The sequence below is a fragment of the Hippopotamus amphibius genome, chromosome 3, assembly GCF_030028045.1.
Source record: "Hippopotamus amphibius kiboko isolate mHipAmp2 chromosome 3, mHipAmp2.hap2, whole genome shotgun sequence".
Lineage (NCBI taxonomy): Eukaryota > Metazoa > Chordata > Mammalia > Artiodactyla > Hippopotamidae > Hippopotamus > Hippopotamus amphibius.
In genome coordinates this window covers 81,395,504-81,423,476 of record NC_080188.1, presented here as the reverse complement: position 1 = coordinate 81,423,476, position 27,973 = coordinate 81,395,504, and the positions used below count along the sequence as shown (strand labels likewise).

The 27,973-nt window shown below is 35.4% G+C and overlaps 1 protein-coding gene across 6 annotated transcripts in view; it reads left to right on the top strand.

The window, feature by feature from the left end:
• Positions 1–27,973, top strand: part of LRBA (LPS responsive beige-like anchor protein) — a 687,888-nt gene that overhangs the window by 140,326 nt on the left and 519,589 nt on the right. For all 6 annotated transcript variants that reach the window (XM_057725704.1, XM_057725703.1, XM_057725702.1 and 3 more), the window contains 4 exons: positions 21,267–22,328; positions 23,302–23,477; positions 24,314–24,467; positions 24,901–25,081. In XM_057725704.1, coding sequence (XP_057581687.1) covers positions 21,267–22,328; positions 23,302–23,477; positions 24,314–24,467; positions 24,901–25,081 — 1,573 coding nt within the window. The remainder of the gene's footprint in view (positions 1–21,266; positions 22,329–23,301; positions 23,478–24,313; positions 24,468–24,900; positions 25,082–27,973) is intronic.

Sequence of the window (27,973 nt, the reverse complement as noted above, 5' to 3'; positions counted from 1 at the left end):
TAAAATTTCTTAGTTTTAATGTCTGGTATGGTAACTAGTCATAGACATACCCTATATAAATAAAAAGTTTTGGGGGACGTATCAGTGCTTTGGATCCTGAGACCAAAATGCTTGAGAACTGCTGAAATCATAGGCTCTTTAGGGCCAGTAGCCTAATCTCGTCCACAAAACAAAAAGGTTGGACTAGGAGATATCTCAGGCATCTTTGAGCTTTTGAGCATTTATGGCTAAATATTTATATCCAGTTACCAGTTCATTTGTGTAAGTGATGAAGAGAACATGGGCTTTGGAGACAGGATAGTCCTGGGTTTGAATTCTGATTTATAGTAATTTTTAGTTGTGTAAACTCGGTGAAGTTTCTAAACTTTTCTTAACCATCAGTGTCTACACTAGGAATGGTAAATGTGGTAATATATGTGTGTATCTGAAGTTAGGAGTTAATGAGTGAAATCACAGAAAGTGGAATAAAATGACTATTTTCCTTTGTTACAGCTCTGTCATTCCTCCTGTTAATCCTTTTTTTCTCATTCTTACTGTCAGTATACTAGTTCAGGCCCTAGTCACTTCATGTTTGGTATAAATACAGCTTTTAAAATGAATTAATTACATCCAAAATAATTTGCCTGGCATATATGCTATGAAGTGTTGTAAAGGAAGAATTGTGACTACCCTACTTAAAGACAGGCTGCACCCTCACCCAAACCTAATCACTCACCATTTGGAATTTGTGTTTATCATTCCCTTCTTGAAAAAGTTCAAAAATATATTCCTAAATAATATAATCTCTCATTTTGCCTATTTTTGTATTTTATAAAAGTGACATTGTACTTTGTGAACCCTTCTGTTACTTTTTTTTTCTCATCAAATCTTTTGTTTCTAGGTTTTGTTTTTTGTTACGTATAGCTTTGCTTCATTCATTTTTACTCAGGTACTCAACGGCGAAGGTTTTAATAGAGTTGTCATTTCCAAACTTCATGTAACTGTGCTTCACAGTAAGAAATTGATTGTGACCACGTATGTGTCTCCTCCTACACACCTGAAACAGAGGTTTTCTGAGACAAATGTTTACTCTTACTAAACTTTGGTATATAGTGATGCATTCTTATGTTTTTTTTTTAAATTATTTTTCTTTTAAAAATGCTGGTGGGAATTTCCTGGCTGTCCAGTGGTTAGGACTCTGTGCTTTCACTGCCAGGGCCCTGGTTCAATCCCTGGTTGGGGAACTAAGTTGTGCAGTGCAGCCAAAAAAGAAAAATAGAAAAATGCTGATAATGCCTCAATAAACCGATTCCATGATCTGCCAATTCAATTATCCTCAATTTGAAAATAGCTCTGCTCTAGGAATTATTAGTAGGAATAGAATTGCTAGGTCATAAGTAATGTTCCATCCTCTAACCCTTGATGCTATTAGATTTCTGATTTTTGCAAGATTTTGTCTTTTGCCACCTTTGAAGTTTTTCTCTTTCTTAATGATACTCTTTATACATGTCTGCATTACTTCTACTATGGATAATTCTAATGGTTAGTAGCATTAGGTGTTATTTTCCTCTAGATTTATTATGCTCAAAGTTACTTTGTTTAAAAATAATGTTATTCCCCTCCATAAACACTGTTCTAATCTTTTTAGAAAAGCAAATGATTTCTACCTAATTTTTCACTATTTCCCTTGAAAAACGCACTTCCTCACCTTTCACTGTTCACTTGAGAAAATATACTGTGGCTGTGTTGGTTCTAGTCTTTTTAAAATACATCAAGCTTTGCTAAAGCTTCATTTTGGTTTGTTTGTGGCATAAGCTTTGTGCTCCTTAGTACTTACCCAAATGCTTTATATGTTTTAGGATTTAGCTAGCTAAATCACTGTTATGACAGTTTTTTGTACTCTTAGGCCATGCCATTCTGTGTGAATTCACAGCACTTAATTTTTTTCTTGGTATCTAAGTGTCTCTCTGCTCCTCTCTTCCCCATCTCCTCTCTCTTCTCTCCCCTTCTCCCCTCCTCTCCCATCCCCCACTTTGTCACTCCCTTTCTCCCCCTGCCTTCTCTTTCTTCCCCAATCTCCAGCCAAGCACCGCCTCACCCCTGCATTGGCATTGACTGTGGGTACCTGGTGCAGTCTGTGCTGCCCTCGGTCACTGCCTAGCCAGCCTGCCGCCTCTTTGCTTATGTCTCTTTTTCTCCATTTAGCCACCATCTCCTTTTTTCCCCTTCTCCTTCTCTTTCGCTGTTCTTCCCTCCAGCGTTCCTCCACCTCTTCTGTACCCCCTGCCTTCTCCCTCCCTGCCCAACCTCCTCTCCTTTTTCTCTGTTGATGTTTGTTTTGTCTCTGCTCCCTCCTCCCCCTGCCCCTGTCTTGGTCAGACCTCCCATGGGCTCTCTTGCTCATTTTCAGTCACTCTGTGTCTTGCTCTTACTCCAGTTGCCTACCTCTTTTTTTCCCCTTTCTACCTTTATCTTTCCTCTTTTTGTTCTTTCCACTCCTCCCTTTTGTTTTTCCTGTCTTCTAGTTGAGCACCTTCAGGTTTACTACGAAATATAGAAGGGTGAATCAGGAACAGATCTTACCCTGAAAGAAGTTACATTCTAATACGTGAGATAATACATATACTGAAAAACAAGGCAGGAATGAGTAAGTGTCATAGAAGAGATATTCACAATGAAAGGAGAGGGCCTTTGAGAGGTCTGTAGAATGGATGTCATTTGACTATAACCTTGAAGGGTAATAAATAAAATTTGGTAATAAATAAATAAAGACTGGGATGATGAGAATCACTGGTGGAGGAATTGGCTTATGCAAAGGTACAGAGGTGTTGCCACTGAGGGAAAAGCATGGGGAATTGTTTAGTTTGCTTGGGGGTCGGTAATGTACATGAAGAAGAGCAGTAATGTGTCATATAGGAAATGTATTGGTTAAAAGTGGCTGTTAATTGTAGGCTCTCATTAGCAGGATGAGAGGTTTTATACTTCATATCTCCCATAACTGTGCATATTGCTGAGTGCTTGACAGTTGCACATTAAATATTTGTTTCAGGAAGGAGAAGGAAGAACTACACCATCATTGTTTAGGGCTATTTGGTCCACTGTCATGTGGCACCATGCCACCGTCTAGGCCTTCTCTCATCAATGATCCAGGAAATAGCCGCAGCAGCTGTCTTGTTTGTTTGTTTTTTTGTTTATTTAAGGCTGTATTGGGTCTTTGTTACCACAGCAGCTGTCTTGAAAGTACCTGTGTTAGAATCATATACAGTATGTTTTAGGGATCACCTCATCAGAGTAACTTGGGATGTGCATCTTATTATAGCTTCCTGGACCCCACCTCAGGATCTTAATCTGAATCTCATGGGATGTTCTTAGAAATCTGCATTTTAAAATAAATCCTTCTCCCTGGTCAGGGAACTAAGATCCCACATGCCGCAGGGCAACTAAGCTTGCGCACCTCAACTAGTGAGCCTGTGTGCCGCAAACTACGGAGCCCATGCACCCTGGAGCCCGCAGGCCACAACTATAGAGCCCAAGTGCCCTGGAGCCCACATGCTACAACTAGAAAAGAGAGATAAACAACAACAACAACAGCAAAAAAAAAAAACCCTGCACGCCATAGTGAAGAGCCCATATGCCACAACTAGAGAGAAGCCTATGTGCTTGCACAAGGAAGATCCTGCATGCTGCAACTAGGACCTGATGCAGCCCAAAAAAAAAAAAAAAAAAGAAAAGTCCTTCTTATGCACTCTAAAATTTGAGGGCCCCTCAGAGTGTACAGGGAATTGTTTTCACTAACTTTTATAAAATTCTCCCTTTCCCACTTTCTCATTAAGATGCTGATATAATATATTCTTTAGAAAACATCATGAACATAGAAGAATTCTATGTAAATTAAATATGGACCCTAGTTAAGACGCCTTAATATGTTTTTGTTTTGTTTTGTTTTAATACGTTTTTTATCATAAAGGAGAACATGTTTTTTTCTTTCTGGGAGCACAGAAAACGTTGAAGGAAGAAATACAGAACACTTTTCTTATGAAGTATCTGAAATCAGTATTTTTTAGATTTAAATTTACGCACAACAAACCCAAAACTGGCTTTAAATTTTCCGTGTGAATTTATATATATAATTAGTTCATATTTTTCTTTACTCCAGTGACTTATGGCTTCAAGCAGATCTTAAAACCTTTGCAAAGAAAATAGTTAGTTAATGGAGAGGCCTCTTTTGCCTACTTTGAGTCTAGAACCAGTCTTTGACTCAAGTTTTAGGATTATAGTTATAAAATGGAATAAACACTGATTAAGTTCATTATAAGGTATTTTTTCCAAGTAAAACTTTGCCTTTCTCTTTTTATTGTTAAAGTATACTTTAAACAAAGCTTTACTTTAATTTACTCTATCAGAGGGAAAAGAAAAACTTAAAATTACAAGTTGCTTGTTGTGGTTTTCACCTTTAATGTTTCATAAATGTCTTTCAGTTTTCTTTATATGAATTATCTTCATTGATTAAAAAGCTTTTCTCTTTAATAAGGTTTATATAAAGTAATTAATTTGAATGTAGCTATGTTAATTTTTTTAGAATTTTAATATCCTTGATATCTATTTTTAAAGTAAAATGGAAAACTTACACTCTAAGGCTCTTCAAATCAATGTTTAATAAAGTTTAGGATGGCGCTCAAGTGATTCATTAAATAGGTGAACAATTTGTAGCATGCTGATAAAAATTCTGCTGAAATTATTGGAACCAAATTTTTTTCTCTGAAGATACTAATTCTAAAGGCTTATAAATATTTTAATGTATATAATACTGAAGTGGTGCATATTTTTTCCTTTTTGCAGTCCTTTAAAATCTCAGTATCACAAATTTATAACATGGTTCTTCATAAAGAACTGGTGTGTAAAAAACTAATGTTGCAGAATTGGATAGCCTTTGCAGAGTTACATCAGGATACATGTAGCTGCTATAAAAAGCCAAAGAAACTCAATTGCAATTTTATTGTCCTGTTTGATAGATATCCTGCCACCTTTGTAGCGGAGAAGCTGTTTGTCACTGTATCCCTTTCCTCCAACAGCTGAACTAGGTTTTATAAGCGGTAATAGGCTCTCCGTGTATCTGTACTATGTGTATCTGTACTACGTTGGTTACTTTGGTCTCAGGTTACAAATGTGTACCTGTAACCTTTGTAATTTCATTATTTTCTTGTGTGTTTTCTATTTTTTTATTATTTGTCTTTTTCTCTGTTTTTAGTGCTTCAAACTGAACATTAACTTCAGTAATTAGATATTGTTTTCACTTGGTATGTTAAAATGCATCTATTCTTAAATTGAAATTTAGGTTAAAGTATTTAATACATTCTGATTTATGAGAACTGTCCAAAAACATTTTTTTCTCAACAGATAAACTAAAACGTTTAGATACTGTGTTTTGTTTAGGCCTATATTGCCAAGGGAGAATTGGTCTATTACTTAAAATAATCAACAAGCAAAAGTTTTTTACAGTTGACTTAAAAATATAATTTGACTCAGATTTTCCCCCAGATGATAAATTTGGGTAAAGTATTTAGTTATCTTAGATTGTTTGAATTATCTTTTTTTCCCTTTTTAATATTTATTTATTTATTTATTTATCTCTGTTTGGTTGTACCAGGTGTTAGTTGCATCAGGTGGACTCCTTAGTTGTGGCTTGAGGGCTCCTTAGTTTCGACTTGCTGCCTTCTTAGTTGCGTCATGGAGACTCTTAGTAGCAGCATGCATGTGGACCTAGTTCCCTGACCAGGGATTGAACCCGGGCCCCAGGCACTGGGAGCATGGAGTCTTAACCACTATGCCACCAGGGAAGTCACTGAATTATCTTTAGATTTTACTTGCTGTTAACAGTCTAATGAAATGACTTGAATATAAATGTCAGTCATTTTATGTAAAAAGAAAGTACAGTTTAGGTTGGGTAAGAAGCATGTGGAAATCAGTTTTGTTAGAATTCTCTAAGTGGTTTCTTCTTTAAAAAAATGAATTTATTTATTGGCTGCCTTGGGTCTTCGTTGCTGCACGTGGCCTTCTAGTTGCGGAGAGTGGGGGCTAATGTTTGTTGCATTGCACAGGCCTCTCGTGGTGGCTTCTCTTGTTGTGGAACACAGGCTCTAGGCCTGCAGGCTTCAGTAGTTGTGGCACACAGGCTCAGTAGTTGTGGCATGCAGGCTCTAGAGTGCAAGCTCAGTAGTTGTGGTGCATGGGCTTAGTTGTTCCACGGCATGTGGGATCTTCCCCCATCAGGGCTCAAACCTGTGACCCTGCATTGACAGGCGGATTCTTAACCACTGCGCCACCAGGGAGGTCCTCTAAGTGGAAAGTATTTTTAAAACTCACATGATATAAACTGGTATTTATAAATATGTGTGTTTGTACGTGTGAGTTTATGGTGGCTGTGTAATAAAAGTAGAAAAGCTACATATTCTTTTAAGAAATTTCAAGAGTTATAGTTTTCATATTGCATGCATTGTCAGTATTTTATACTTATTGCTAAAGTATTCGTTGCCTTGAAAATTTTTTAAACAAATAGTATTTATTGATTTTTTATTTTTAAAAGAATATGTGCTCGTTGTAGGAAATGTGGAACCTAATAAAAATGTATACACACAAAATCCAGAAATCACCTTTTATCCAATCACCTGTGCGTGACTTAATATTTTTGGTATAAGACTTGACTTACCAGTCTTCTGTGCATAAATATATACATGCATATAATTATTTTCTTATAAAACTATCATTTTTATGATATTTTACAATACTCTTTCAATTAATGATATACTGCTTACAGGCATTTTAATGACTCCGTATTATTGTGTGTATATTGCATCATGTTATGGAGAAGTAAAGAGCAAAAGCTGCAGTTTTGATGTAATGTCTGAATGCTGTCAGACTACTTGTAATTTTAGGAAGAAATGACTGAGTAAGTGATTCAGGCTTACTTTTCATATTGTGGCATTCTCCAGAATTTTATTTGGAAAAATTGATGGAGGTGATATTTTAAAAATCGATTGAGTTGTGTTATAATGTATTACATATGCACTGTAGTTGAATTTTCCCTTGTTTTTGAGCAGTGATGAACCTGTTCCTGTCTCTTATTTTGTAGGATAAATTCCTAAAATTTGAGAAGGAATCTGCGCATGTTTCTAAATGTTTTAGTAGGTATTGCTAAGTTGCAATCTAAAAAATTGTGCATCAGTTTATATTCTAGCTTCTCACGAGAGTACCTGTCTGGATTGTTCTTAAGAAAATAAAATTGGTCAAGATTAATCTTTGTAAAAAAGGAAAGATTAGTAAGTTAGTAACTGTGTGATATTTTTTGTTACTGTGCTTCCTATCTCATGCATATAAAATGTGGATTATACTACCTTTTTAGAGTTGCTCTGAAGATTGTCTCAATGTATGCCAGATGCTTAGTATACAGTAAACAATCTGTGTATCTCAGCTATTGCTGCAGGTATTTAAAAACATATCTGGTATTGCCCATCAAAATGAGCTTAACTTAGTATTTATTACATGTATATTTTCAGGCATGTTGTGGAATAGGGAACGATTATTGATTAGATGGAAATTTTCATACTTTCAAGAAGTTGGAGGGAAGAATATTTTTTTAAAGTAAACTTTAAAAAACTTAATTCTAGAATGTTTCCATGTATTAGGATGATATTTATAGAGATTAAGAGAAAACTAAGTGATTGGAAGTCTTTTGTTTAAATTGCATCCTCGCTTGGTGTTAAGGAAGTGTTGTTCAAAAATCATTCTGTGAAAGAGTAAAGTTTGTTTTTATATTTACTAGCATGGCTTATTAAAAAAGGTGAACTTTAGACCAAAAGTTGCAAGTTCAATGTAACATCTGAATATAAGATCACTTAACATTCTAGGAAGGAATAATTGAGTGAATGAGTTAATTTGCCTTTCATCTCCCGGATTTCTCTAATGCTCTGTTCAGAATAATTGGTGGAGGTAATTTTTAAAACGTATATTGAAATTAATTTAGAACATATGTATATATTTTATATATGTGAGTGTATATAGATATATGCATATATGTGTAGTTGAAGAGAACCAGAGTCAGATAATAGTTAAAGCAGTAAAGTCAGGTTTTTTTATTCAGGAACTCTGATAATAGGGGAAAAAAGACATGATTATAGAACTTGGTTCAGTTCTGCATACAACAAGGAGAAGTGGGGATTTTATAGCCAAGGAGCAGGTTAGGAGTGGGGAGGGGCTTCGGGGGATGGAAAATTAAGAGGAAACATCTGGGGTGGGGGAGATTCCGGTTAACCAGACTTTAACAGGACTCTTGCTGAAGGCAGGTCAGGCTGATTAGGTATCACCTGCAGGCTGGTGGGGAATGAGGAACTGATCAGATATCAGGGTCATCAGGTATTGAGGATGGGGGATTCTCTCTAAACTGACTTAGGATTCTTGCTGAAACTCAGAGCTGTAGGCCTGGCAAGGACAGAGAGTCCGTTTGAGACGAGGGTTCAGAAGAACCTTACTAAAGTTTGGTTGAGGGGAGAGTCTTTGTCAATATAAACAAACATACAGTTGTACTACTTTTAAATTTGTTTTCTTAGCCTTCCTTGGCAGTTTGTATATAGGTATGTCCCATTTTTTGTTTTTTGTAGTGGGTTTATTTTAAAGCTACATATGAGTGAAATGATAAGATTTACAAGTCAAATCCATTTGAAAATAAGTTTTTAATTTGTGTTAAATCACATAGTTGCCTTTTTGAGCAGTGAATACATAAAGCTTGCCCTTACCTGTATGATAAAATTCTGACTCCTTCTCATGGTTCACAAAGCCTTCAGTAGTCCAGTACCTCCTCACTGTTGACACTGCTCACTTGCTATTTTTATTGCTCATCACTCCTAGAAATGCTTTAATGCTATTGCTTTTCCAAATAACTCAGTGTCTTAAATGAACCATGTTCTTTCACCATCGATTCTTACACATATCTTCTTAAATTCCTTCTGCATGGCATCTCCCCTTGCCCTTAATTCTTTTCTTTCTTGCTTATGAGTAATCGTTAACGAAGACCAAACTTGTGCCAGCATCTTCTTGGTACCTCCAGGTATTCTAGGCACAATCATGTAATTCTGTACACTGTCAGTAGTATCTGGTATATATGTCTAAATTATACCTTGAGTTACTTTAAAAAGTCTTTAAAACATTCCCGAAGGGAACAAAAAAGGCATGAACAAGTGGAAAGACATTTTCTAGAATAGGAAGACTCAACATCATAAAGTTATAATAACATTTCTTTAGGTTATTTTATAAAGTTAGTGAAATCCCAAGAAAATGCTAACCATTTTTCTTTTGGTGGGGAAAAAACAGAGTAAGCTAGTTATTAAGGAAAAGTAAGACAAAGTAAACACACAAAAATATCCAGGAAGACTCCGTAAAGAGCAATGAGAGGGGACTAACTCTACCAAATACTAAAATACATTACTAAATGTCAGTAATTTTAAAAATGTACTATTGACACATGAAGAGATAGGCTGACCAGGGGAGTAGATGAAAAGGTCCAGAAATATACAAAATTCCATGTAAGACTTTAGTATATTATAAAGGATGCATCTCAGATCACCAGGGAAAACTTGAACTATTCCATAAATGATTTTGGAATAATAGAGGATTCGTCTATGGGGGGAAAAAGTTGGAGCAAGCAGAAATTTAACATATGGATCAATTAAATGGGCAATGATAGGGGTGGAGGGAGAAACTATAAAAGTACTAGAAGAAAACACAGATGATTCTTCTATAACCTTGGAGTATGTAAGAATTTTCCAAGTATAATTTAGAATCTAGAACTATTAAAGAGAGAAAAGACTAATATTTTTTACTACATTAAAACATACAAAATCCTTTGTGACAAAAAAAAAAAACAAAAAACAAAAAACCAAAAAACCCAAACAATACCATAAGCAAAATCAAAAGACAGATGACAAATTCAGGAAAACTGTTTACCAAAGATAATATTCCTAATATATAAAGCGCTCCTAGAAATAGATAAGAAAAGACAACCTAATAGAAAAATGGAAGAAAGACACGATCATAGAGGACTAAGTAAAAAGTACTTTAGATTTATGAAAAGATGCTCAAGCTGCTTATCGTAAGGGACTGCAAATTAAAACTATGCTGAGATAGTTCACCAAGATATGAGGGTGAGTCAAAAATTATCCGCACTCAGGTTATATGAAAACACCTGTTGGCCACACTGTCTTGTCAGTGCTTTCCATTCACGGCTACTGTCTCCCCAGTCACTGCTCTGCAGGTGTGAATGTGTTACGTTAGTTCATTTGTAACTGTGGTGCGAGCAAAAATGGGTGCCCCACTTGTGATTTGCATGAAAGAAGAGCAGCATGCAGTGATTCATTTTTTATAGTCTGAGGGTGTACCTGGTGTCGTTATTTATGAATACTTTGTGCACAGTATGGAGAAAGTGTTTTGTCGCGAAGAAGTGTGTCTGAATGGATAGAGATGTTTATTGAAGAGCTGAAGCCTAAACTTCAGATTAAATGCAGAGGACTGCTGTCCGAGGGCGTTGTGATCTTGCCTGACAGTGCATGTCTGCACACTTCTGCCCCCACTGTTGACACTGCAGAACTTTCATTTTGAGGTGTTAAAGCTTCCTCTGTATAAGTCCTGATCTTGCCCTAGCAAACCGGTTTGATCCTCAGAAAGCAGCCCTACGAGGATGAAGATTCACTTCTGGTGAGGAAGTGAGGACAGCAGTACATTCGTGGCTTGAAGCTCAGCCTAAAACATTTTTTAATGAGGGAATACAAAAGCTTGTTGACAGATGGACAAAGTGTATTGAAAACCAAGGAGATTATGTCAAAAAATGATGTATTTGTCTTCTCTAAAAGTTAATTACAATAAGTTCTACAACCAGGGTGTGGATAATTTTGGACTCACCCTCGTATATTAAGTGAGAAAAGAAAGTGTGGAACAGTGTGTATAGTGGATATTAGTGAGTTAAATAAGTGGAAAGTGAAAATTTTTATTTGTGTGTATATGCACAAAAATACTCTGGAAAGGTACATAAGAAATTAACTGATTGCCTGATTGTTGGGGACTTGTGCAGGTGAGGACCAGTGGTAGGAGGGAGATTTTTACACTATATACTGTTTTCTGTTTAAATCATGTGAATTGTAGAGGAGGACAAACGTTTCCTTAACCGTCTTAAGGTCTCTGGCTAGACCTGAAAGTTAAACTAATAAAGAGAGATTATCAAGAGAAAAGCATGTGAATTTATTTACTGTTTTACATGAAATGGAAGTGAAGACCCAAAGAAATGGTTAAGCCTGGGCGTTTTTATATTAGATTTGATGAAGGGTGGAAAGTCATGGAAAACTGCAGGAGGACAAAGGGTATGAACTAAGGGTAGTAAACTGGGGGAATATCAGCAGCCCTGTTCAATCGGATTCCTCTCAGCATCCCTCTGTCTTAGAGATAAGCATTCTCTTTTCCTCTGGGGGATACGGAAAGCAGCTCTCACATGAGAAGCTTCAGGGAGGAGGAGGAGATTAGAGAATTCTTCTGTAACCTGCTGTTTGTATGATCTGCTTCTGGGAGGATAAAAGAGTCTTTCCAGTAACTACTGTTTCTCAAATTCCTTCATCTTAAAATAAGTCAGTATGCCAATGTGCCATATTTTGTATAATCAAAATATACTACCTATTCAAAAAATGTTTTTGAGCTTATTATATGACAAATGTATACTGCTTATTACATATGTGACTTGTTTTCCTCACGGGATTTTTTTTCTTTGTTATTGAACATGTAATGTTTTCATAACTATTTTATTTAATTAATTTATTTATTATTTTTTGGATGCGTTGGGTCTTAGTTGCAGCATGTGGGATCTTCGTTGTGGACTGCGGGATCTTTCATTGCAGCTCACAGGCTCCTTTCTAGTTGCGGTGTGCAGGTTTTTTCCTAATTGTGGCACGCAGGTTCCAAAGTGTGTGGGCTCTGTAGTTTGAGGCACTTTCTAGTTGTGGCACGTGGGTTTAGTTGCCCCTCAGCATGTGGGATCTTAGTTCCCCGACCAGGGATCGAACTGGCGTCTCCTGCATGGCAAGGCGTACTCTTTACCACTGGATCACGAGGGAAGTCCCTCTTAAGTAGTTCTTTTAGGTGGTTTTCTTAGCATAGTCTAGGCTTTATGCTTGATATCCTTCCAGTCAGGTTGTATTAGGGTAGCATTTAAGTGCTTAGGTTTGATGAGAGTATTTAAATTTGTATCCAGGGTACTTTGCATAAGATAGATCTGTAAATATGTATAGGCTTGTAAATATTTATGTTGATTTTAACTGTTATATCTTTTATACCTTTATTGTTGTAAGCCATTGCATCAAAGTCTCTGTAAAAGATTTCTTGTTGTGTGGTGGTGATTATTTTGAGCTATGCTTATTGGTATCTCATATGGGAAGACTGAGCTATTTTTAAAGAAAAATACATCTTCTGTATCAACCATGGAAAGGTTGGTAACCTAAGAATTAGAAGTTAGCATATCATATACATATACAGCTGGTATTTCTGAAGGAAGATAACATCCAGTGAAACAGATGTTTGCTTACGAAAAGAAAGCCACTTCCTAAACATTGTTAACACTTAAAACAGCCTAAATTTTATAGGTTACATTTTTTAACACATGGATTAATAATGTTAATCTCTTGATATGTTACATTCATCTTTTATCTCCTAATTCGTCAATTTGAATGTCAATTAAGTTGAAAGTAATGGCTAAAGAAACGTCATAGTTATTATTAGCTCATGAGTGCCTTTAACTAGTAGTTTATAGAAGTGCTTTCCAAACATTGCAAACAGCTATAGATTAGCTATCAAATGATCGTGAAGATTAATGACTAGTCTTTTGGCTGAGTAATTTAGAACAATATCTGGTAAGTAATTAGGAATTATCAGTCACAAATACCTTTAGGAAAACAGTATCAAAAAAAAGATAACAATGGTGATGATTGCTAGTTGCCATGTAGCTTTTCGAATGTTGGAGTAAATTAAAAGGAGATTTAAAAATCAGCTTCAGAAATTTAAAAGCATTTCTAATACTCATATTTACAAAAGAAAGAGTAAACAAGTTTGCTTAGGAATGACAAAGCACTATTTTAGAACAGATTTGACTACAAATCTGTTTATCACAAAAGGAAATATATTTCTGTGGCACATTAAGAATGTATTTTATGAAACTGTACGTTGCTTCGAATTGAAATGTGTATTACATAAACCATCTTATTGTGCTTGAAAATTTAGTGTTAAATCCTATCCTTTAACTTATCTTTTCAAATGGCCAGTTGAAAGTTTATCTGCTGGTCATGAATATAGTTAGAATGTGAGAAAGAAATATGTTACACAGACTTATATTTCACCTTTAGAATGAGTGGTCTCTTATCAAATGGTTGGAAAACTATGACGACAGTCTTGGAAGTTGTAACTTAAGTGAATACTAGTAAGAGCATCATGGAAACAAATCTTTAAGAGAGAGTTTGTGATAGCAAAAATATGTGTCTTCCATGGGCCCAGAAGGGGACAGGAAGTCCTAGAGGAATTCCTCTGGCTTTTTAAAAACCAACAGGGAAAGTCAGTTCTAGATAATTGACTATATGCTATGGCTACAGTAAGGTATTATCAAAGTTTTGTTTCTCTGATACCACTATGTTCGTAACCTTAATAAAAGCATTAACATAAAAGTGTGAATGATTTTTTTCAGGACTTTTATCATTTTACCCTTTTTTTTTTCTATTAAGTTTGTATCTTATTACCAAATTAAAAAAAAATATATAATAGTATTTAGATGTAATCATCAAGTTTTTGAAATGTCCATTAAATCCCTGTTGTACACAATTTTAGGATGATGATTGACATTCATTGTAAAAACATATTGTGCAAGTATAGTCATAGGAATTTGAAATTTTACCATACTGTTTTAACATCCTGAATGAGTTTTATAGTGGCAGTAATGTAGGTTCTGACTCTTCAGTGTCAAGTCTGTTTTATTTATTCTTCGAAACAATGCTCTTTAGCATAGGAGCATACTTGGTTTTGAAATGGATTAGTGTTTTTGCTGATAACTTTCTTTCATGATATTAGTTGAACTGGGGGGGCCTCAGTCCCCCCTCACATTAGGAGTATCACTGTTGATCTGGTCGTAGGATGAAAACTTATCCTTACTCTACTAATTATTCAGTGTCTCAGTTTATTTGTCATTTGGATTTATTTTTAATTTCAGTCACTAAAAGTTTTATGTTTTATTTGCATTCTGCCACTTTGTTGATTTTTACTTACGTGTTTTTCTAGACATTTGCAGTGGTTCTGTCTGTCTCTATAACTTGGTAATATTTGCCCAACAAAATTCGGACTGAAAGAGCATTATTTTGTTATGTAGGGCGATTTTTTAGATGCATATCTGTCTCAATAGCGTGATTCCTGGGAGATCTTTCTATGCGTGACCAGAGCAGCAGTGGAAATAGCATATGTTGAGAACCCTACAGCAGTGAACACCTGAGTGTAGTGGTTGACTACAGTAAGACCTACCTTTGGATCTGTTTCCAGACTTACGGTCAAAGACTTTCTTTTTTTTTTTCACCTATTAACGCTTGGAATAGGCTTTAGTAAATCTCCCAGGTTCATGTGAGTATAGTATCTTTCTCCCTAGGATATACCTGTTTTAGTTTTCTATGTAATTGATGCTTACACTAAAAAAATCATTTGGCATTTCGTATATATAAAATTTATGTTTTGAATTGGAATATAAGTGATTTTTTTTTGGAGGCATCTGCCACTGTCTGACTCAGTCTTTATTCTCACAAAATTATAGCACTTTTAGAAGGATATGTCAGTGATTCTGTTCAAAATTGGGTAAAAATGTTATATTTTAGAGTCTTTATTAACAGGAAATTACCTAGAATAGCATTGGGTTAAGCCAGCTAGTTCCACACTAACATCTAATTTCATTTTGTGTTGAAACTCAACTACAAATACCCTAAAAGGATTTTGTAAAAATATAAAAGTGCACAGGATAAAGGGAATAGGAGTAAATAGCAATAAAATTTATTTTAGTTCTTAAAAAAATTTATTTGTTTTGGCTGCACCGGGTCTTGGTTGCAGCATATTGAATCTAGTTCCCTGATTAGGGATTGAACCGGTGCCCCCTGCATTGAGAGTGCGGAGTGTTAAGCACTGGACCACCAGGGAAGTCCCTAAAATTTAGAGTCTACTCTAAATCAGCTGGGTAAGTCGTATTAATTTAGGCTTGGGAAAAGTAAGTAATAAGCTTAGCATGGGAAAGCCAAAAATCAACGAAAATAAAGCTCAGAATGCTCAGACTTGGCTGCCTCAGCTGTTTGAAATTAAAGATTAGGGGTTGTGTGTGCAAGAAGCAAGAACCATTAAAAAAGATTGAGTAGCAGTTTGATATCTTGATACCTTCTTTACTCGATGCTATTGAAAACATCCCCCCCATTCTGGCAGAAGTTTAGAGAGGGTAACACAGAGGGTCACTGGTCTTGGTTTATAGTAGCAAAGTGGGGAGGACAGTTAAGAGACTGTATGTTGAATGCAAAGGCAACACTTCCACCTCCTGCTTCCCTGTATGTGGCTCCTAAAATGCAGGCAGCCAGACCATTACCTTGCAAGCAGGACCTTGGAAGATGCTGCTTGGGATTGTCTGTGTGCCTTCCTGTCTCAGGCTCCACCCAGATCACTCTTTGGTAAAGGTAAAAGTTGATTACCCACCACACTGAGAGCTTTTTAACCCCTCGGCTCTTTGCCCCTCTCTTTGTTAATTATGAGGAGACAACCAAGTTATACCAAAAAGTTAAGGAGACCATCTACTGTGGGAAATAGAATCAAAACAGATAAGTGGAAAAAGGCAACTCAAAGAACACAGAGATAATACAAAGAGAAGAAACAAAATGGAAGTAAAACAATCCTCAGAGAGATTCTAAAACATGAAACTGGAATAGAATCCTATTCTATTTGATATTAGTAATAGACAAAGAACCACAACACCTGTTGAAAAGTAATGATAATTATAATAATGATAAACACATACATAGTGCTTATTTTGTGTATTGTACCATTTTAAGCACTTTACATGTAAAAACTCAGTATTTCAGCAACTATATGTTAATGTGTTACTGTCACTATATTGTTGAGGAAATAGTTAAAAATAAAACCTCTTCCAATGAAAAATATCCTCTCCTCAAATTGTGGAAAAGAGTGTACAATATCATTACTAAAAAAGCATTAAATTAGACTTCGATGTGTATATATCACAGGCAATCCACTAAAGAGACTACAAAGGTAAAAATAAATTTCATCCTTTTATATGGCCAGATATAATCCATTATATATATGTACTTGTTTTATACAAAAAAAAATTTTAATTCTTGTATATTTTTGACAAACTGGAGGTTACATCTTAGAGCCAAGCATATAGGCTTAAACTCTCACAGAGATAGGAAATAGGACACCATCATACCATCATTCTTTTTTTTTTCTTTTAAGAACTTTTATTGAGATACAGTTAATAGACAATAAACTGCATATATTTAGAGTGTACAATTTGGTATCCCAGTCTCCCAATTCATTCCCCCTCAAGCCTCTCCTCTTTCCCCACCTGGTGTCCATATATTTGTTCTCTACATCTGTGTCTCTATTTCTGCCTTGCAAACCAGTTGTTTTATACCATTTTTCTATATTCCACATATATGTGTTAATGTACGGTATTTGTTTTTCTCTTTCTGACTCACTTCACTCTGTATGACAGTCTCTAGGTCCATCCATGTCTCTACAAATGTCCCAGTTTCATTCCTTTTTACAGCTGAGTAATATTCCATTGTATATATGTACCACATCTTTTTTATCCATTCATCTGTTGACATACCATCATTCTTGATGTTTATGTTTGAAAGAAATGGCTCCAAGGTCCCCCCCACCCTGTGAAAGACATCCTAGGGATGCAAAACTAGCAAGATACTTATTATCATTTAAAAAGATTAACATACATCTCTAGGTACTAGAGAAAGTATTTCCAACTTCAAGTTTTCTAAAGGAAATGCTAAAGAGGGGAGAGGGGCTTTTCTTTCCCTTTTGGCACCAGGGAAAATTTATAATATGAAATTTCCTGGATTTATATTTACCCTTGTGCTACCCATTTTAGCAAGGAAAAATATGAGCAGCAGAGAAGTCAAGTGACTAGTGCAGAGTCACATAGGAGAAATGAAAAACATGTTCAAGGGTTAGGTGAGGAGCTCTTCCAGGTAGTAGAACCGAAAGACAAGGTGATGGACCATAGAGATATGGTAAGAAAGTTAGAGGACCAGTCAGTGCAATGTAAAAAAATGGAAGTCATGGAAAGTGGAAACGGGAAAAAGAGGGGAAGAAGTTAGTATCAATTGTTATTCAAGAAAATTTCCCAGAACCAAAGGATATTTGTTACTAGATTGGAAGGGTCCAGTGGGTATTTAACACTGTGGATCAAAATAGACTCGTCCAAGAATCATTGTGGAATTTCAAAGCCCTAAGAGCAAAGAGAAGACTTTGTAAAATTTCATGAAAAAGAACAAAATATGTCATATGAAGGATCAGGAATCAGAAAGACCTCAGACTTCCCAGCAATAAATACAGAAATAAGAAGGCAATGAAGAAATACCTTTCATATTCTGAAGGTAAAATGCCTTCTAACCTATGATTTTATCTGACTTTTAAGTATGAAGGTAGAATAAATTTACTTCCAGGTCTCAAAAATTTCAAGCAGGCACTGAAAGAGGAGAGAATATCAAAAAGAATAAAACAAAGATATGGGATATAGGAAACAGGAGAGAGATGAAAGGGATCTCCAGGATTATAGTGAAGGGAGGTCCCAGGATGGCAGCTGTGTAGCAGCCGTGTGACAGTCCATCTAAATTGGAATGGTTTGACTTAAGATACAGATACAAGGGGAGCTGTTATTATTGAAATGCCACATGCCTTCGTGACATGTTTTTTTGAAGCCTGAGGGCAAATTACCCACATGAGGTTGGCCCATGTTCTCATGACTATGTCTTGACCATGTGGTGATTAGTTCCTATTCTCTCTAGTCCTGCTGCTTGGATCACCTGAAGATTCTCACTTCACCCCTCGAAAATGTGGTCTACTTTGCTCTGCTTCTGAGAGTAGAAGTAGACCATGATGGGCTTAGAATTGGAAAATATAAAATAGTTTTTTCTTGGACCTTACTTATGCCAAATACTCACTACTTGGCCCCCACTAGCCCTCATAGATACTCAGATTCTTTTATCCTTTATATTTCCCAGTGGTTTCTGATGACTTTGCCTATTAGACTTCCCAGAAATAGCCTTATATATCCTCTTACAGAAGCTGGAACCTGCTCTAATACACAGATTCTGTGTAGCTTGTCTTCTCCTGGGAACTTTTAGTTAGTTGTGGCAGTATTGGGCTTTCTTTTACACAGCTGGCTGGGTTTATACTATACTTAGTTTCTCAAGCTAAACATACTCAGTATGTTTACTGTATAGGTAGTAAAACTATTAAAAAACAAGTAGGAAACAATTAATAGAAATGCCAGGGGGCTTCCCTGGTGGCGCAGTGGTTAAGAATCCACCTGCCAGTGCAGGGGACAGGGGTTTGATCCCTGGTCCAGGAAGATCCCATATGCTGTGGAACAACTAAGCCCATGTGTCACAACTACTGAGCCTGCGCTCTAGAGCCCACGAGCCACAACTGTTGAGCCCGTGTGCCACAACTACTGAAGCTCCTGCACTTAGAGCCCATGCTTCACAACAAGAGAAGACACCACAGTGAGAGTAGCCCCTACTCTCTGCAACTAGACAAAGCCCTCGTGCAGCAACAAAGACCCAACATAGCCAATAAATAAATAAATAAATAAATAAATAAATAAATAAATAAATAAAAATAAAGAAATGCCAGGATCTTGATAGGGTTGCAGAGGTTGGGAGTGCAATTGGGGATGGGCACATAGGGAAATTGTGAGTTAGTAGTGGTATTCTGTTTCTTACATGGGTATAGTTACATGGGATCAAAAAATTATTCTTTAACTTGTACATCTGGATTGTATATACTCATGTTTATTCACCCATTTTCTAATAAAAATTTTAAAAATCCTTAATTTGAATAAAATCAAACCCAATGATTATTCGAAACTAAACTCATTCTGTAACACTGTTGTATTATACATTATATGTATGTCAGAATATACATCATATCATATGTATATCAGAATAAAATTCAAAGTCTTTAACACAGTCTATAATGCTTTGTAGTCATGATCTAGCCTGTGGCTACATCTCTGACCTTATCATCTGCAGTTCTCTGTCTGCTGGTTTCTTGTTGTTCCTCAAACATAACAAGCTTATTTTGGCTCCAGGGCCTCTTCATTTGCTCTTCCTTTCTCCTTAAACTCTTTTCCTTTTGATATTCATGTGACTTGCTCCCTCACTTTATTCTTGTTTCTCTTGAAACATAACATCTCCAGAGACCTTTCTCAGTTACCCTAGTACAACATGCCCTCCCACCTAGATTGTCATCTTCAGTTACTCTCTATCTCCTTTTCACCCTTTCAGATCTCTTATTATTACTTGACATTATCTTGTATATTCGTATGTTTCTTTTCCATCTCCTCCATTAGAATGTAAGTGCCACGAAGGTAGGAACATTATGTTGTTCACCACACAGTGTCTGGCATGCTGTAGATGTTCAGTGAATTTTTGTTGAATGAATAAATGAAGAATTGGTCAGTTAAAATAAGGACCTTAGTTCAAAGAAGATACCAGCCTTTTGGATGTAAAAGAAATTGATATTTTGTTAATGTTATTGTGCCATTTTACTCTTTAGTGTTGAATACATGCATTTCATTTTGAAGTATTAAAACAGGTTCCCCACATACTCAAAATTAGGAAACTGTTTATTTCCTAAACAATTTTATTTTTAGCTATACCACATTAAGACAAGAATGTACTATGTTATGTCATGAGTAAAGGCTAGTTAATAGCTAGCTATAGAAGGAACTGTGTACATTGTACATTATTTATAGTTTTCTTTGTATTCTACCCATGTGCGTGCATACCTGTGATTCAAAAAGGCCTGTGAATTTTTGGGCATGAAAAAATATTTTTTTCTTTTGTTATCTTCTCTTACCATCCTCCTGTACTAGGGCTCAATAAAAGGTTCATTTTACTATGCATGTTATAATAATATAGGCTATATAAACAGTTCTAGCATTGATAAACTGTACTTATGCCTATACTTTCTGAATGTATTATAGTTTTATTTTTTTTTGGAGAAGTGTTCCCATTGAAATTCACTAGTGGCAGTCACATAATGGTGGCTATAATATAAAAATATTTGATGAGATAAGAAAGTCAGAAACCTTTTGAAATTAAAAATCACAGCATTATCTTTTATACTTTAACCTTGAAGTTTTTTCATTTAGTTGGGTAAAAGGCTAGCAAGCATGATATGGAGATGTTCACAGTGCTGAATACATAGTAATCTTTCACATATAACATACAAGTGGAATGAATGGATGCATGGATGGATTAGCTGGAACTTTCAGACCTTTGTGATCAGTTCAACTTTGAAAATTATGGTTGACCTTTGGGGAAGGGTTTCATCTTTTTATTTCATTGCTAAAAGATTTTGTATTCTTTAGCTTTAATAAGAAAAAAACTTAGTAGCTTAATAAGTATTTAGAGAGCTGCTATAATATGTAATATATAATATGTAATATATAATACATAATATGCATCGTATATAAAGTGAACATAATTAATTGATATTTTAAATCTCTGCTGAGGATAAATCAATGGGTTTTCATTGCATTTGAAGCAATGTATTATGTAGTACACAAAGCACTTCCCAGTGGTATGTACTTAGATCCTGGTTCAAGTTATAGAGGTCAGTAGAATAGTGTACTCTTCCTACATTATATATCTTTATATATAAGTAGACTAAATAACTATATTCTTATTATTGTTTAATGCCATGCTATCTGTTAGCATTAAAATTAGCTATAATTTTTGACTGTTCAGATTTTTTGTGATTGACTTATGTTTTATTTATCATTTTATAAGATAAAGATATTGTAGGCAAACTGTGTTATTGTATTATATAAACCATGTGTTTGAAAAATTATAAGTATTTTTATGTTTTTTTTGCCCTGGGTTTTGGTTTTTTTTTTGCATATTTTGACTGCTTGTATATTTTTCATATAGGTCACTTTTGAAATACACAAAGAAAACCTTGCCAATATATTTAGGGAACACCGAGGAAAAGCTGATGAAGAAATAGGGCAGTGTTTCTCAAGTCCAGTTCAAACAGTCTCTGGCATTAGCAGGGATGTTAATGTTTCAGTAGAATCCCAGCAGTTGGATACAAAGGATTCTCCTGTGTCTTCTCACATCACCAAAAATAGTGATGAAAAGTCAAGTATTGGGAAGACAAGTTCAGTAGAATCTGCATCCAACATTGAACTGCAAACTCACAATACATCTAATGAAGAAAGGACAACTGGGCAAGAAAGTCAGGAGTTAGTGGATGAAGTCCCTTTAGAAGAAACAATGATAAATGAGACAATGAATGCAGATAATTTAGAAGGATCTTCTGACATAATAGAAGCTGTGACTATTTCCTCTAATTCTTTTAAAACAACTGGCAAAGATATAATGACTGTCAATGAAGTAACTGCTTCCATAAGTTCTCCTTCAGAAGAGGATGCTTCAGAGGTGCCAGAATTATTGGATAAGTCTATAGTAGAGGAAGAAGATGATGATGATTATGTAGAACTGAAGGCAGAAAGTAGTCCTACTGAGGAAGCCCGTCTACCCACGGAGCTCCAAGATAATAGTTTGTCTCCAGCTGCTTCTGAAGTCAGTGAAAGAGTGGACATGTTTAGTAATGACCACAAATTAATATTTCAAGAGCAAGAACCCATAAGTCAGAAACAAACTGACGCTGAAACTCAGGATCCTAAAGATTCTGGAATCTTGACTATGACAGCATCAGGGTCTTCAGCTACCTCACCAGAAACTACTGCTTCCCAAGCAACTGTACAGTCAGACATTGGTCAGTTGCTGGAGGAAGGGGAGAAAACTAACTACGCTGGAGGAACCAAACTAAATCGTGATTCTCATGGTAATATCTTCGAGTCTCCTACTACTTCTGAGCAGAGAATTGCTAAGTTGGATGTTTCCAGTGTTGCTACAGATACTGAGAGACTGGAATTGAAGGCCAGTACAAACATGGAAGCATCTCAACCTCATCACCCTGGACTTGAGGTGATTATTTTCTTCTTGAAGTATATTTGCATTGAGTTGAAATAGAGCAATGGTATATACTTACATTTTATTTAATTTAATTTTGGAATTGGTTCATTACCTATTTGCAATTACATAAATGCAATGATTGTGAAGATTATATTTCTTATCTTTAACACAGGGTTTAGCTTTAGTATGAGTTTAGTATGAGTTAAATGGCAGCTTTTATTATCATTTTCACCACAGTATCATCAAAAGTTACTTTCCAGTTGCAGTGTTAGTGTGTTTTTAGCTTATAAAGCAAACATTGGAAATACTTGCTTTTACCCTGTATTTGATGACCCAGTCATAGTTAGGAGATAAGTTTTTCAGCAGAATCTAGGGCTACCTTCCTACAAAGCCACCTGCCAGTATATATTTTATGTACAAAGTATGTGGTTTAAAATTGTTCCATGAGGTCTGTTTACTTTTGCAAGAGACAGGAGCCTTTGTGAGATCCAGAGGCACAGCTTTCTTCTTTACCAGTATCTCAGGGGGATTCATGAGACCACTGTGGTTGCATGTTGTCATTTCCCACTTTATTCAGTTCTTACTGCTCCCCCCCTTCCTTTTTTGTTGGTTTGATCTTCATTCTGTTGTCTTTAGTTTTGTTTTTTCTTAATTCTAGCCAATTTATAATCCAGGTACAGCTTTTCTTTTATGTCAGTATTCAAAACCAAAAGCGTCTTGATTCCTTTATAAAATGCTGCATTAGCTGGTGATAATACTAACATGGTTCCAAGCTAATTACTGCTGCATTATGCTAATTGTGCATTTTTTATAACTTTGCTTTAAATGTATTAATATTATTACTCATTGATAAGTTTTCTCTGATTTAGTCCCTTAATATTTTAAAATGTGTTTGTTAGATGAATTGCATAGAAGCTGTTAAATTATCAATGCCTTCCTTTGAAGTTGGGCTTATTTTAATACTGTTTTTAACTTTCTCTATTAGCTGTCAAGGCAACAGGAGCAGCCTGGGCAAGGAACAGCACCAGATGCAGTTAATGGACAAAGGAGGGATTCCAGGTCTATGTTCCGTATTCCTGAGTTCAAATGGTCTCAAATACATCAGCGTTTGCTCACTGATCTATTATTTTCAATAGAAACAGACATACAGATGTGGAGAAGGTTTGTCCATATATTTATTACAGAAGATGTATATAAATTTTAGTCTTTGTTTTCAAAGAAATTAATATAGTTAACATTTTGCAATTTCAGTCATTTGGTAAAAAGTAGGATATAAATTATTTCTGTGGTAGGGTTTTATTGAATTAATGTTTATCCTCATATAAATGACGTACCATGTTTGACTATAAAACCTTGAAAATCATGTTTTTCTTTTAAAAAATTTGCTGAAGATTTTCTGTAGCATATTTTATAGCATATCAGGAATGTAGGTCTACCAAGTGGGTTTATTTCTAGAAGTAGTAAAAAAAAAAAATTGGGATTTATGTAAAACATCTAATTTTCCAATGTATTTTTAGTATAAAAAATCTGTGTATTTCACATTATCCTCCATTGTATGATTTATGATTTTAGAAGTGCCTAATATGTTTATTGTTATTTGTATACTACTCTTATTCTGTTTAAAAACATTTCATGGCATTGTCTGAGAAAATGTTATTAGAAAATTCATTTTTAATAGCACATTTAGCACCATTTACGTCTTAGTTTTTGTCACTTCTTAATTTTGTTCCTAGTTAAGGATAATTTAGTTACACTTTTATATCAATTGTAAGATGAATAGTATTTATGTTTCAGCACTGAAAAAGGGCATGGGTAGTATGGAATGGTCTACATCTTTTGAGGAAGTATTAACCCCCCAAAATGCCTGCTGTGTCATTGTCTTTACTCAACTTTCAGAATGAAGCAAAAACACCTTCTTATCCTCCCTCCCCTCAAGTAGGCAAACTGTGATTTCCTTTCTTTAGCTTTATCAGTAAACATCATTTATCTTTGGACAGCCATTCAACAAAGACAGTTATGGACTTCGTGAATAGCAGTGATAATGTCATCTTTGTACACAACACAATTCATCTCATCTCTCAAGTGATGGACAATATGGTCATGGCTTGTGGGGGTATACTACCATTGCTTTCAGCTGCTACATCGGCTACAGTAAGGACTTAACTAGCATATAAAATTGGTGTAAAAACATGACTTATGCATTTTTTTTTTTTTGACTTATGCATTCTTAGTGATTAAAACTTGAATGTGGTGGTTGCTATACATTATAGGTTTTGTAATTCAAGAGCAAGAGAATCTTTTATAATTACTTGAAAGGACCTTTGAATTTATTCCAGGAATGAAGGGACTGAAAAGAATGTTTTATTATTAGGGATGAGCTAGTTAGTGAAGAATATGATTGGCAGTGTTTCACCTGTATGTATGGTTTTTTTTTAAATAAATGAAATGATAAGGAAATCCCTCTGTTGATCTAGATTTATGAAAGCCTGGCTTTTTATAAAATTTAGAAATCTGGGGAATGTATCTCTTAAAATTGGATTTTTATTAGAATATTGATGTAAATGTCAAACTTTATTCCTTACAGCATGAGCTGGAGAATATTGAACCTACTCAAGGCCTTTCAGTAGAAGCCTCTGTGACATTTTTGCAGAGACTAATCAGCCTTGTGGATGTACTTATATTTGCAAGTTCTCTTGGCTTTACTGAAATCGAAGCTGAAAAAAATATGTCATCTGGAGGAATTCTGCGGCAGTGTCTCCGACTGGGTGAGCTGTTAAAACGTTAAGGAATTTACTTAAAAAGTTTTCAGTGATCCAGACATATTAAATTGGCTATTTTCTTTTTCTTGTTGGTGGGAAGATGTGTGCTAGGCAATTTGTCTTATGCTACTTTTTAACCTCGAAAGAGTGCAGGACTGTGTATGTACTGGCTATAGTAGTACTTGCGGGGGTAGATAGAGGAGGAGGCGGACATGTTTTGAAAATTCTACTAAGTTGATTCTGGTCAGCATTACTTCTTCTGTACCACCCCCTCTCTTTTTGCTTTAAAGTAGTACTTCTCAAGTTTTAAGATGATTCATACATGTGAGTCACTAGAGGATCTTGTTAAAATGCTGATTAGATTGTGTTGGTTTGGGATGAGGCCTATAATTGCCTTTCTAGCAAATCCCAGGTAATGTTGATGCTGCTTCTCTTACAAACACACTTGAGTAGCAGGGTTCTAAACTAGTATCATTCAAGTATAGCCTTTATCCAAGTAAGTTGTGAAAATTTGTTAAAGCAGTTAATAAGATTGTTAAAGCTCTCCTCTTTTCCTGGAGGCTGTACTTCCTTAGGTAAAAGTGAATCAAATGAATTTTTAGTGATATCTGAACTTCCTTAGGTGAAGAAAAATTTTTTTTTCTCTCTGCAGAAGGTTTCCTGTATCTAGTTGTAAATACTAAGACTTTGTTGATGATTTGCTTATTAAATGGAGAGAAGTAGGTGGAGAAAGGGCAACCAAGAAATGGAAGCAAAATCTTTAGAAATGATGGCATTATGAAGACAGATTAGAAATAAGGCGCCTGTAAAAATATAATATCAACAGTGGAAAATCTAAATATTCTCCCACATTTAGCAAGAATATCTGTTATATAAACTAATGTACTTAGCATTTTTGGTATAATAATTATTTTTACTCAAATTGCTGTTCAAAGTACTTTTAAACTTAGGATGTGCTAAAGAACTTGGTATACTATTTTTAGGGAGTTATTTTAAAATTTTAATTGAGAGAGATTCAAATGGTAGGCACAACAAACCAAAAGCTGTCATTTATTGACTGCTGTCATATGTCATTGCTGATTTTCACGAGCCAGCAATCATTTTCTTCCATCCATTCATTTGTATTTTCTTCCTTTTATTCATGAGGAAATTTGAGATCAAAGAAATTAGCAAACTTACTGAAAACTTAAAAGCTATAAATTGGTAGAGTTGGAATTTGAATATAGTTTAACTAATGTTCCTACTCTTTCTGCTATAGGATACATCCTTAAACTTTATATCAGTAATATAATTAAAATATTTAGAACCCATTGCTTTTGGATATGCCATTTTTAAAACGTTTTCACTTTCCTAAAAAGAGTGCACTTCTAGAATTGAAAGTACAAGACTACACTAGCAATGCTTCACTATACTCAAGAAGTACTAGATTCGGAAGCTAGGGGAATACTCTATCTCCCTCATTTTCATAACTGTAGAAGAAAATAAAGAAATAATTCAGTGTACTCCAGTACCATATGTTCTCCTTGTTCAGGATCACTTAATAGAATATGGTAAGCTTGGTAAACAGTCCAAATGTTTTGATCCCTGGTCTCCTCACTCCTGTTTTCCTGAGGTTGGGGTTGAGAAAGTAGGATGGCAACAGTGAGAATACACTGTACTACTGAGATTGATTGATATTAGGCAATAGAATGTGGTTTTTAACTTTGTAATGCAGGCCCAAACTTGATTCTGTGCAACCTGTAACAAAAGTAGTTGAAAAGTTATTTTTCTGGGCCTGACTCCAAGCTTGATAGAGTTGTATTCCATATTCTCTCTACCTCCCTTCTTCACTGTGTTGCTTCCGTTTTCCCAACTGTTGTTGCCCTCTTAGGCACCTTTCTCGTGCTTCCCCTTTTCAATTCTGTGTGTGCTAGCCATATGATAGTCTGGTAGCACTTAAGGTCCTTATCACTTAGGTTTGCTGTTTTCTTCCTAATTTGCTTTCCCAGGCTTATTGAGACAGATACCTTCCGTGCTATGAAATTGGTTGGGAATTGAGATGATTACATGCTATCAAATACATAATACAATTGTGTATCACCTAATTTGTTATTTAAAATTCAAAATTAATTTCTAAATAACTTGAGTTAACTGCCTGATATGTGAGATGTTTAGAGAGGTAATTTTGGACTGTATATTTATCTCAATCACTTTTCAGTCCCCCACCTTTTAAACAGTTTTAATGAAAGCCAGTAAAAGGTAGATCCTATTAATGTTCCTTTTAATGCTATGCCCTCTCTCAGTCTCTGTTAATATCATGTGGTAACAATAAAAATTTTAAGAATAACATGCAAGCTTCTAGTTTGACTATTGTATTTTATGAAGGTAATAGAAGGTTATTATCCTGGACTAGTTGATGGCAGTACGATTTACTTTTTTTTTTAAATAGGTTTGTTTATTTATTTATGTATTGGCTACATTGGGTCTTTGTTGCTGTTCATGGGCTTTCTCCAGTTGCAGAGAGCAGGGGCTACTCTTTGTTGCGGTGCGCAGGCTTCTCTTGTTGTGGAGCATAGGCTCTAGGTGCGTGAGCTTCAGTGGTTGTGGCACACAGGCTCAATAGTTGTGGTTCGAGGGCTGTAGAGTGCAGGCTCAGTAGTTGTGGTGCATGGGCTTAGTTGCTCCGTGGCATGTGGGATCCTCCTGGACCAGGGATTGAACCCCTGTCCCCTGCATTGGTAGGCAGATTCTTAACCACTGTGCCACCAGGGAAGTCCCGATTTACTTTCAATTTTCTTACATTTTCAGAAAAATTCTTTTCTTCCCTATCTTTTCCTCCATGAAAGATTACTTCAGGTAGCTTATATGAGATCTAAGAAACAGTACAGTGTTTAGTAAGGTTCCTGAGCTGATTTTCTT